A 13410-nucleotide genomic window follows, 5' to 3' on the forward strand; every position below is an offset into this window, starting at 1 on the left:
ATTATACAAATTTCTAACTATTTGTCATATTATCTTATTAAATAATTTTTGTCTAACAAGTAAATAAAACATTATTATGTAGCAAGTTATTAATTTTCAAGACTCTAATTCAAATTCAATGGATGATTTCTCTTCTGCAGATATGTGTTGTTACCGGTTTTTATATGTGTGTTTTTTTTCTCCATCACTTGAGCTTTTATCACTTACTGTTGTCTTTGTCAAGATGCCACATTGACAGAGGAAGATCATCACAAGATGTTTTCTTGTTGCTAGTTAGAAGGAGAATAGAGAGAATATCCACCAATGCAGTTATAAATAAGAAAAAAATTCACTGTTCAAAAATTGCTTCTTTGGAGATCTCAAAAGTCTTGGAACATGTATTTCTTAAAATCTCTGGTTATCAATTACTTGTTTATTTGGTCTTGCAACTTGGATTAAAACATTGTACGAATAAAAAGGTAACAATAACCTCTGTCTTATAATGTTTATAAGACAGAGCTCTTGAGACCTGACCTATAAAATTTGCTTTATTTCCTTATTACTTTGGATTTTTTTCGGGGGGAGTTCTCTTCTTTAGTATGTTTGTTATGTCAATAGAGTATTTCTTGTATTGTTCCAGTCAAATTTTAAAATGAAGTAGAAGGGAAGAATAATTTATTAGTATGCTTCCTGGTGTAAATTAAATTGTAAAAGTATTCAAGGTTTTTGTGTGCACCAAAAAAGTACACTTTGCCTCTTCTATCGGTACATAAGGAGTGCTCTGACAAGTCACTGCAGAATACTCAGCTATGGCTCATTCCACGAAGAAACAGATATCCTTTATAAATTCTGGTCTTTAGTTACTGCCTAGGTTATAGTTTCAGTATTGTTTTCATATTTTTTCTTGAAGAAACACAAAAGATTTAAAAAGCTGATTATTAGAAGATAAAGTATTTATTTCCACTCAATCAGGTAAATATCTTTGTAAAATATTTGAATTTGGCCACTTTCAAGTACTTAATCTTCTATATTTACATCAAATTTTCAGGTTGCAAAACTTTTACCTTCACTAATCCTATTACATTCTATTTTCAATTGCAAAAGACTCAATCAAAGTAATTTTCATAGGTATATATAACTTATTGATGGTGATACTAAAAATTTGTAAGTAGCAATTTTCTCATACTTGAAGATTTTATTTTAAGAAAATTTACTTTCACAGTCTTCTTATGAATCATGCAAAACCAGAGCTTTGTCACTGAGTTCATACTTCTGGGACTTTCACAGAACTTGAATGTGGAGAAAATACTATTTGTTTTATTTTTGTTTATCTACCTTGCAACTATTGGGGGCAACATGATAATTGTGGTGACCATCGTCTACAGCCCTGCACTGCTGGGCTCCCCCATGTACTTCTTCTTGGTATTCCTGTCTTTATTGGATGCATTCACTTCTTCTACTGTCACACCCAAGATAATTATAGACTGCTTCTACAAAAGGAAAACCATCTCTTTCGAATGTTGTATGACACAACTGTTTACAGTCCACTTCTTCACTGGGGCAGAAGTGATTGTCCTGGCATCCATGGCCTATGACCGCTATGTGGCCATTTGCAAGCCCCTTCACTACTCTTCCATCATGACCCGGAGGCTCTGTGGAATTTTGGTAGTGGTGTCCTGGGCAGGGGGCTTCTTGCATTCTATCATACAAATTATCTTCACATTGCAGCTGCCTTTCTGTGGACCCAATGTCATTGATCATTACATGTGTGACTTGTTCCCATTGCTGAAGCTTGCCTGCACTGACACACACATTTATGTCCTTTTAATATTTGCCAACAGTGGAGCTATATGCATTATAATCTTCTCCTTGTTGCTTGTCTCCTATGGTATCATCTTGTTCTCTCTGAGAGCCCACAGCTCTGAAGGTCGACGTAAAGCTCTCTCTACGTGTGGATCCCATATAATTGTTGTGCTTTTGTGTTTTGTCCCATGTCTATTAATATATGCAAGACCTACATCTGCATTCTCCTTTGAAAAAAACATGCTTATATTTATCAATGTCCTCACACCATTGCTAAATCCTATGGTTTACACGTTCAGGAATAAGGAAATGAAGAATGCTATCAGGAAAATGTGGAAGAGATTAATAGTGGTTTCTGATAAATTTTAAAATATTCTACTTCAGTGGGTAAGGATACTTATTATGCAAACAGAATGATTTGAGATTTAGTTTCTATTACTTCCAATGTCCTATCTAAGTACTTCATCCAGTGCTGGTACACAGGAGATCTTTGAATTTGAGAATTTTACTTCATTGTGGATTCAGCTGAAGAACAGTGAGTTCAAGGTTCAGTGGAGATTATTCTAAGAAAATAAGGTGAAACATAATAGAGAGTTATAGAAATGTGATTTCGTTTGGTTCTGCATGAAGATTAAAAGGCATAAATACAATTTACCCTTCACATGCATTCACATGTGAAGGCACACATACCAACAGATATACACCCTACCTCACGTCCCACATAAACACAATCAATCATCAATCAATCAATCAATCAATCAATCAATCCATCAGTAAATTACTCAACCAACCAACCAACCAAACAAACAAACAAAACACCTGGACAACTCAATGAAAATAATAAAAACATTCAAAAATTTATTTGACAAATATGCTCTTAACTCTTTACAATGTAATGACATATTTCAATAAAGAAGGCATCAATAATGGGTGTGAGAATTTATGTTTCTGAGTTCACACATTCACTTTTAGAAAACCACTGAATGTTGGTATATTACAAATAAAAGCAGTTTAATTTTATTCTCTCATTTAATTCATTAATTATTTGAAAACGTTTAACTGTTGGAATACTTTTATTTTTAAAGTTTAATTGACACTGGTTGGCAAAATAAATGTACGCTTGAAATTGAGAGAGGAAAATTATTGAAGTCATTTCAAGAGAAAACAAAGTGACAACCTGAAACTCCATATCCTAGAAATGCAGAAAGATGTTAAAACAGAACCTGACATGTAGTTATCCCTATATCATTTGATTAGTATTTGTAGTTGTTGAAAAGTTTTCTTTTCTTTTTTTTTCATACAATATATTCTGCTTGCTTCCATTCCTTTATGTTCTCCCAGGACTCCACTAATTAAACTTTCTTTACACCCCTTTCTCTCCCCTGAGAAACCAAAGAGGAAAATAAAACATACAATAAAACAAATCAAAACAAGACAAAGTAAATCTCTGGAAGTGTATGTGCACACAAACACAGACCCAAACATTAAACACAAAATCAGAAATCGTAACATGTATGCAAAAGACAAGTAAATTAAACATGACAATACAAAACTTGGTAAGACTAAAATGTCTCCATAAATAAACATCCAGGTGGCCATTACAGCTGAGTAGGTGGCCTGTCCTTAAGTGTGATTTGTATGTTCCTTGAGACTCAATTGGAATAAACTAAGTGTTTCTTTGTTAGCAGTTGTTATTTGTAGATAGCTTCTTGATTAGGCATGGATGCTGATGTCTAGTCCACTTTCCTGTACTGAAAACTCATTTTTCTTGAATGTCTGCAGGACCCATATATGCAGAAACAGACTAGTTTTTACCCAGTGGGTATGTCAGCCCTGTGGTGCCTATAAGACCATGTTTCTCCGATGTCTCCTACTGGCTATTACAGTTCTTTTGCCTCATCTGCACAACCCCTTTAGCCCTGAGGAGAAGAGATTGATGAAGATATCCCATTTAGGACTGAATGTTCAAATGTCTCTCCTAGTCTGCCTATTGCCTGGTTGTGGGTCTCTGCATTATTTGCTATCACCTGAAGGAGATCCTTTTCTGATAATAGCTAAGTGAAAATAGCTAAGTGAAACATTTATGTATGGATATATCAAAAGTTTATTTATAATTTCTTTTATAGTATTCATTTTTCCCCTTGTTCCTGGCATATAGAATTTCAGGATCTTAACCAAGCAGGAAGTGCCAGGTATGGGTTCCATCTCATACCTATCATATTTGTACTCTACTAAAGCAAACTGAATTTTACCAAAGTCAATAATACACATTTAAGAAATGATAACATCTTCTACAAATGGTACTGATCAGACAGAACAGTCATATGTAAAAAAGTTAGCTTAGAACTCTACATCTCATTCTAGAAAAAAAAATCATTTTCAAGTGGATCAAAGACACCAACAGAAGACCCAATACTTTGAAGCTGATAGAGGAAAAATTATGGAATATCATGACCAGACTGTCAGTCTGTTCTATGACAAATGAATGTTATATCGAAAGCTCTATGTTGTTGGTACTGGTGGTTTTTGTTCATTTGTTTTATTTGTTCTGACTATTTAAGATTAAGAAGTGGACATTTCCCACTGTCTATTACATTTGAACTAATTTAAATATATGTTTAGTTTCTCAACATATTGCAAAACCACACATGTATATAATTATACATTTTCCAATCTACCCTCAACCATTAATGCCCTTTCCAATATGATGAATCCCTTTTCCTTTGAAAGCCCATAAAGCCATGATGTTAATCCTTCCTGTTAGAACCCTAGACAGATATGAATTCTGAGACATAAACATTTTCAGAAACATTATATGACCTAATTTATGACACAGTAAAAAGAGAGGGTCCAGATCTGAGGAAAAGTGTAAAAAAAAAATTACTCATATCTACCTTGACTATTCTCCTCCTCCTCTTCCTCCTCCTCCTCCTCCTCCTCCTCCTCCTCCTCCTCTTCCTCCTCCTCCTCTTCCTCCTCCTCCTCCTTCTCTTCTCCACCGTCTCCTCCTCTTCATCTTTCTTCTCCTTCTCTTCTTCTTTGTTGTAGGTGTAGAATTAAAACATTTAATTAAAATATAATCATTCCAATTTTCCCCCTCGCTTTTTATTTTCTAACACCTCATGATCTCTTTCACACCATCTCCACCCATGTGCCTGTACCTCAATATCTCCGGCATTTACTTGTAATATTTTCATGCAAGTATTCTATACTTTGTGATTTATTTACTCCTAGAGGATGGGAGGGTATGCTATAATACGCTGTCTGAAATAAATGGAATGGACAGTGTAGCCATTAACAAACAGTAGACAAAAACATATGATAAGGTTAAATTTAGGCTTTGCAATATACCATCACTGATTTTACATGGTCTCATGAAGCCCTATTCTTCCTTGAGATGTATTGACAATTCAAGTTATATGCAAAATTTATAGTATTTTATTCACCTATCAAATCACAAGTAAGTGGGCTATGGTCCAGAAATAAGGCCCATATATGCAAACTTAAGCCACCCTGAATAAAATCCGTGGTCAGTAAAAGAACCATGAATATAGAAGGGGGCATGTGAAAAGAAGATACGATGGGTGAAAAAAGGAAGTGATGCTGATGGCCAGTGTGATCATAAGTCACAGTGCAAGTATACGTAATTGTGAAAAATAAGTAAATGCAAAGTACAAGCATTTTCTTGAAAAAAAATTTCTATTATTATATACCTCACGTATATTTATACATACATATTTTCCTTACTGAGAAGTTTTTAACACTGTTCAACAATACTATGATTAGTTTCCTTACAGATGCATTGATAGATTTATTTTGACACAAGACTTTTCCCTTGAGTTCTGCATGAAGACATTGTGTTACATCCATTAAAGAACAGAACAATCTACTCTTTCTGAAAATGAAGTATATGGATTTATTTTCGTATAAAATCATCTCCAAATTGTAAAAACACACAGCACATCTTTACATGGGCATGAAACATTATAAGTTTTGCAATAAGTGGAAAACTGCTCAAAAGTATGTCATGGATTCTCCTGGGACCAGAGAATTTACAAACCTTGGGGAACTAAGAATTAATCTTACAGATTCATGATGTCTCTGAGAAACCTTTTTAAATACCTGATGAAGTGAGGTAGGACACGTTTGGATTCTTCTGTGTTTTGTTCACTACCATGATGAACACAGCACTAAAGTAACAGTGGTAGCATTCTGCACCACAGTTTCACTCCTGCTGTCCTTCAGATGTAGAAGAGTTGCAAACAACAGAGAATCTTTGTTATGACTGAACAGAGAGGATATTTATCATCAGATTTTTCACAGAAGTGACACTTGGTGAAGCAAAGTAAGAACATTACCTATGTGTTTTTATAAATCTATTAAAATTTGTAACAAAGTGATTTAGAATGTGGGAATTATGAGCAGTCTACTGTGTTTAACAACACGATAGCCCTTTCACTTTACCAGTATCTATTTTTGTGAGAACTTCATAGACCCTGATTCTCAGATTACTTACCTTTGAATAAATGTTATAACCCAAATCAACATTTTAGTGAATAAAATATTACATAAGGAGATGATGGACTAGCATTTCATGATAAACAATTGTTCAAATGCTCACAGTGCTCAAATAACTGTTTTAATATTGCAGTCTTCTTCCATCTATTCATCAATTCCATTAGGTTTTTGAGCTTTTGTTTTTTTAAGTTTTAATGAAATCGTATATATCATCAAATTTTTATCATCATATTAAAATTCAAAAACTAAGATAGCCAGCACAAACTTATATTTCTAGTATCTCTCTGAAAATTGCTTGATTATCTGATCATATACTCATGTATCTCACAATTCTGAAGCTTGCATTAAAAGATAGAATGATTTGAGGTTGTACATAAAAGTAAAAAGTAGGAGGGGGTATGGGATAGGGGTTCTAGTGAGAGGAAATGGGGAAAGAAATGACACCTGAAATGTAAATAAATATAATATCCAATAAAAAGAAACTTCACACTGTTCTTCCAATCACATTGTGCCTAATGGCCGCTGTCCTAAAATCTATAAAAAACACTGAGCAAAATGATTGCCTGGGGTTGATACACCACCTTTGGTGTAGGACGACCCCAGTGCATTGGATCATTAAAATTCCTCTTGCTTTTTGCATAAAAATAAAGAGACGGGCAGTGGTGGCGCATGCCTTTAATCTGAGCACTTGTGAGGCAGAGACAGGCGGATTTCTGAGTTTCAGGCAAAAGAAAAAACAAGAATGCTAACATAAGAACATGAAAAAAGATGCATCATTACACTTTCTATTTGTATGGAAATTGAATATAAAATATTCTAGTTTCAGAAATACACACTAGTACATATTATACAGAAGGAATACAAATTAAGAAAGATTGACTCAACTCACATATGAAGTCTTCTGATTTAATTATGTCTACTTAGATTTGTTAAAGCATCAACATTCTTTGAACTCTTAGGGACACTAAGTAGGTAATGTTATGATTGTCTTGTTGTTAAGATTCTGGCTTGTTCTCCGTCTAAAAATGAGCAAAATCACTAGAACATCAAATAGGCTTCAGAAATCTGTCAGGAAGGATGTAAAAAGAAAAAGAAAAATCTCTTTCCCCTACATTCCAAACTTCGTAGGGCAAGTAAAGTTGAGATATTTAGGGAAATCAAGAGTAACATGGTGGGCAGAGAAAAGATTAGTTATCTGAAGTGAACATATTTTTCAAACAGTTGAGAAAATGAATTTGGTTAGCTACAAACAAAGGAAAGGAAGCATGTATTGATAGATAATAACTTTAGTTAAAAATAAGACAGATCTAAAATTTAACATATGGGACAATTTCATGTAAAAACTTAAATAAGCTATCACCATTTGTAAGAACACTAGCCATTTATATTAAATATATTTAAAAACATCTATTCACAACAGTAACCCACTTTCACTACTCTGGCCATTTTGAATGTTACATGTACCTCACAGTTAATGAAGACATTGTGTTGTCTGAGAGTATGTCAATTCTACAATTTCTTTAGCTGCATAAATGAATGGGGAGGAAATAGTGGGAAATGTGAGTGGTGGACCTCTAAGTCGCTGCTTAGGTGATAGCTCAGTGAAAACAATTTCTGCTGTGTAATCCCTGGGCAAAGCACTTTACCTCTGTAGGATATTCAAATTGATGGCAGTATGGAAAAGATCTTGGAATATTTTAGAGCAATAAATAATACCTATCATCTACTGTATTTATGTATAATAATATAAAGAAAATGAGTTTTTTTCTAAATGAGATTGTGAATTGAAAACCAAAGAACAATGAGTGATAAAAAGATTGAGGCCAATATATGGTTGTCAATGAAAAATTATAATCAAATAAAATATTCCACATTAAGATGCCCTGTGAAATCAGTTTATTGTTTTCAATTTTGGTAATTAGATGGGTATTTTTAAAATTTAACATTGTTTTCAGAAATTGAGAGGCAATTAGATTTTATGTGTGTCATCTTGGTGGCTAATTTCAGTTTTTTAATTATAATAATATATCATGTGTAGTAGTTTGTAATAATCTCAATTATATAGCTCTTATGATAGTTTTCCATTTTTCTTATTTTTTCAATATTTTATACACTATATCACATTCTATGGTAAAAGTTTCTCAACCTACTTAATATTTAGAATAAAAGTGTAGGGAGTAGTCCTGTCTCAAAAATTAAAACATGCTTAAAGTTCTGTAATAATATCTAATACATGTTCTATATTTATTGCTCTAATAAATGTATTACTAAATTCATTGATTTTAAAACTTTATTTTAAAAATCTTATTTTGACTGATTCATTATTTCATTTTTGGCACAGAGCCCTTTTTTAAGAACCTTCACATCAATATTCATGTTATTTTAACATGTAGTTTTCAGAATATACTAATAAAATGTATGTGATCATACATGCTTATAATCCCAGAAGTTGGAAGTAAAGTCAAGAAGACCAAGAATTCAAAGACATGGTGAGTTTGTGTTCATCCTAGGCTAACTATGACTTTTCCATTACAACTAGATAAAGACTATTTGCTGTTATGGGGAAAAAGTCCTTCTCCTGTGGTAGGCCAGTAAGTGGCAAGTGGATATTATACATCAAGCTGTTTTGTTAAGCACATTTATAATGTACTTCCTATTCATTTGAGAATTTCAAGTGTGTGTAAAATGTATCATGATCATATTCCAGACCTTCCCCCAATAAAAAATAAATGACATTTTAATTTCCATTTATCATTTTATTTAGCCTAATGTTAGATGAACAGAAATAACATAAAACACAGGCTCCATATGGTACCTCATATAGATTCACTTGAGTCTGCCATACTAGTTTAGTGTTCATTCATTTGTCAAGATAATGTAGAAAAAGTGTGAAAATTTGCCTCATCTAAAAAATTATTTATATTTAGATATGTATTTGACTACTTTCCTTGTTAAACTTTATTTACTTTCCAACTGAGATATAGTAAAATAACTTCTTCCTTTCTGTTTCTCCCTCTAACCCCTCCCAAGCACACTCACTCTATCCTCTTCCTATCTTCTTTTTCACAATATCTCAAGTTGTTGTCTGTGTAAAAAATTATCATTTTTACATAATATATAAATGGAAAACTTTAAAAAATACAACCTACTCAGTCTGTATATTGTTACATGTATGTAAATGATATAAGGGCTGACCATTTGTTATTGGATACTTAACTGGGAGCTCATCCCCGTGAAAGTAATTCTCAGTCCCTTAGCAGTCATAATTTGCCTGTGGATCTTTGTCTAGAGGTGAGACCTATGAGAGTTCCCTCTCCACATTAGTATGTCCCATTCTGTCCTACTCATTATTTGGATTTTGTTAAGGTAGCCATATTCAGGTCACTATTCAGGTCTTGTTCAACCAATGATCACATATATGTAGGAGATAACATAGGTATAGATTCTTTGTCATTTCTAGGAAACATAATCTCATATCTTGTACTATAGTTCTTACAATTTTTTATGTACTTATCCAGAAATGTTCCCTGAAACTTTGTTGTTGAAACTCTATGGTAGCTACATACTTTGAGACTAGGTTCCCTGTAATTACTCTAGCTGTATATTTTGATCAGTTTTTCTGTAATGATCTACATTCTTTGCAAAGATGAACTTCTTTGACAAGGGCTCAGATCTAAACTTATCCATGGGTTTAAGGATACATTTCTAGATTCCATTAGGAATTGAGCTGATCTAGTAATAGATTTACCTTTAAGATCTATGGCTATACTAGCCTTGGGTAGTTGGTGAGTAATGGGCATTGTTTTTCTGTTGCATTTAGTCCGTAAGCTCAATTCGAGGGCTGCTGGTTACTGCTAAAATAGGAGTGTCTCTTCTTCATTTCTTTAGGAATATCTTACCATATTTCTCATTGTGGTATATAAGCATCACAGCAGATTATGATTATTGATTATCATACCACCTAGCAGCTTGACAAGAAACTTCTTTTATAGAAAGTTAATGCTCAGGTCATATTTAGGTCATCTAAAGCTTATACCCCACTATTATTCCTTTTATGTTATAGGAAAAAATTTAGACAAATACTGCATCTTGTGTTTAATTTGCATATATTCTGACTGCTCTAAAATATAATCATAAATTGTAACTATACTATACTCTCATTTCAGATAATTTTAATTACAGCAAACATTAGGATGCTAGGGCAGTACACCATTGTAGATACAGGGTTTGTGGCTGGCTTGATGTATATATTTCTCTTTATACATGGTGCATGTATATTCCTCTACAAAACATGCTGGAAAATCGGAATGAAAAATCTAAATGGGCACTAACTTGACTTCTCCCAAATGAGTTTTGCAAGTAAAATCATCTGTTTTCTAGTTGAAATATTGCCATTAAAATTACCATGACTTTTTCGACACAACTGTATTATTTTTAACTCACAGAACTTTAAAATGCAGGTTTCCAAAGATAAGCCCTTTAAATACTTGCTTAACAACTTAACATGGCATAAATAAGTAACACAAGCATGTCTCAGATCTATAAAATTAATTCAATAAATAATTTTTCCTTTTCAGTTATTTGATATCACCAATTTTCATATGAGTTTTTGGTCCATCACCATCTAAACCTTCATCATTTACTGTTGCCTTTGTCAAGATCTCTTATTCACGTAGGAACAAAGACAGAAGGTGATTTTGTGTTAACTCAGAGAAGGAGACTAGAAAGAACAACTGTTAGTGCTACTGTAAGTAGGATTAATAATCTCAGTGTTCATAAAGTTGATTCCAGTAAATCTCATGGTTCCTGCAACGTATGTCTTTTAAAATCCCAGGTTTATAATTCCCATCTCCTTTCTCTTATACTTAGATTAGAACATCAGACTAAATAGTAAAAATGAAATGACCTGTTGACCAGAAGTATGAAAACACAGAAGGAGACCTGCTATTTTTTTTTAACTATTTCTTTCTTAAAATTGATGACAACACGATTCTTTTCATAAAGGCATGGTAATATCATGTGTAGTGCTAGAGACTTTCTACAGAATTTTCTATTGTGCAGAATAATTTATTTGAAGTTACAATATATTTTCTACTTTTAAACAAATTTTAAATGTAGTCAGGATTTTTGTGTGCACCCAAACATACAGCTTGCCTTTTCTTCTGTTGCTGGGTAGGGCAGTGCTCCAACAAGTCACTGCAAGATACGAAACCCTGGCCTTGACTTAGGCACATCTAGGTAACAGGTTTAAAATGTCCTTTAATATTCACTTCAAGGAAACTAAAGTGATTTACAAAGGCTGATGTTACAAAGTTACACCATTTTACTCCAATCATACAGTGAATGTGTTCATAATTAAAATTTAATACACAGGTTCTTTAAACTGTACAAAAATTTATCTCTTAATCAATTCATGTTACTGTTATACCCTCCATTTTTCTAATATTTTATTTTAAATTACAATAGACACATCAAGGCAAATGCATCCATTTGTATAGGACATATTGTTTTACTGATGGAAATATTGTATATATATGTATGTGTGCATATATGAAACATTTTTGTCATAAATGAAGATTTATGTGAAGAAAATTTACTTGGACTTACTTCTTGAGAATTATGCAAAACCAGAGTTTTGTTACTGAGTTCATAATCTTGGGGCTTTCTCAGAACCCAAAAGTTGAAAAAATATTGTTTGTTGTACTTTTATTGGTATATATTGCAACTATAGGGGGCAACATGATAATTGTGGTGACCATCATGTATAGTCCTGCACTGCTGGGCTCCCCCATGTACTTCTTCTTGGCATTCCTGTCCTTCCTGGATCTATGTGTCTCTTCTACTGTCACACCCAAGATGATCATAGACTTCTTACATGAGAAGAAGACCATCTCCTTTGGCTGCTGCATGACACAACTGTTTTCAGTCCATTTCTTCTCAGGAGCAGAAATGATTGTCCTAGCAGTCATGGCCTATGACCGCTATGTGGCTATTTGCAAGCCCTTGCACTATTCTTCCATCCTTACCCGGAAGCTCTGTAGTATTTTGGTAGCAATATCCTGGGCAGGGGGCTTCTTACACTCTATCATACAAATTACATTCACATTGCAGCTACCTTTATGTGGACCTAATGTCATTGATCATTACACATGTGACTTGTTTCCATTGCTGAAACTTGCCTGCACTGACACTCATATATTTGTTCTTTTGGTGTTTGCAAACAGTGGTGCTATCTGCATCATTATCTTTTTATTGCTGCTTGTCTCCTATGGTGTCATTTTGTTCTCTCTGAGAGCTCACAGTTCTGAAGGTCGAAGGAAAGCTCTCTCCACCTGTGGAGCTCACATTACTGTTGTGGTTTTGTTCCTTGTCCCATGCATATTAATATATGCCCGGGATACATCTGCATTCTCTTTTGAGAAAGACACACTTATATTTGTCAATGTCCTGACACCATTGCTAAATCCCATAGTTTATACTTTCAGAAATAAGGAAATGATAAGTGCCATCAGAAAAATGTGGAAGAGAATGAAAGTGATTTTTGTTATATTTTAATATTGCCTTTATACTGTTGGGGATATGAATCGATGGAAAAGGATATTAGCTACGTCAAAATGAGTACATGAGTTTTGTTTTTCACAACTCATGTCAGACTCTAAGCATGAAAGCACAATTTATCTAGTACTGATATATATAAGATTTGCAGATCCCAGGATTTTCTTCACCACAATATATTTGACAGTTAGTGCAAGTTTCATTGGAATCGTGTCTCAAAAAAGTAAGGTAGAATGATATAAATGCTTATAATCAATTCTTTCTTTTAGATCTTCATGCATGTTCACAGACACAAACACCATGTAGACTAACATGTATAACAGACACACACAAGCAAACAAAAATATACTTTTAAATATAAGAAAAAATGTTTAAAAAATGTATTTTATTGGTCAAATAAAACAATGATGTCTTTTCTGAAGAAATAACATAATTTATGCAGAGTACCTCAAGAGTAGGATGTTGAATATGTTACTGGGCTCATAGTTTCACTCTGGACTGGGTACTCAGAATTGTTATATAAAAACTAAAGATAGTCCAATGTTACCTTATCAT

The 13410-nt window shown here is 33.4% G+C and overlaps 2 protein-coding genes across 2 annotated transcripts; both read left to right on the plus strand.

Moving 5' to 3' along the window:
* Positions 1 to 1185: 1185 nt before the first annotated feature.
* LOC114637372 (olfactory receptor 4C15-like) lies at positions 1186 to 2151 on the plus strand. Its single transcript, XM_028785601.1, has one exon. It carries the CDS (start codon positions 1216 to 1218, stop codon positions 2149 to 2151), a length of 936 nt encoding a protein of 311 aa, XP_028641434.1. The 5' UTR covers positions 1186 to 1215.
* A 9765-nt stretch (positions 2152 to 11916) lies between these two features.
* Positions 11917 to 12855, plus strand: LOC114637383 (olfactory receptor 4C15-like). Its single transcript, XM_028785611.1, has one exon. The coding sequence runs from the start codon at positions 11920 to 11922 to the stop codon at positions 12853 to 12855; it is 936 nt and encodes a 311-aa protein (XP_028641444.1). The 5' UTR covers positions 11917 to 11919.
* Positions 12856 to 13410: the final 555 nt, after the last annotated feature.

Source organism: Grammomys surdaster, unplaced genomic scaffold, assembly GCF_004785775.1.
Source record: "Grammomys surdaster isolate TR1022 unplaced genomic scaffold, NIH_TR_1.0 125284, whole genome shotgun sequence".
In the NCBI taxonomy this organism is placed as follows: domain Eukaryota; kingdom Metazoa; phylum Chordata; class Mammalia; order Rodentia; family Muridae; genus Grammomys; species Grammomys surdaster.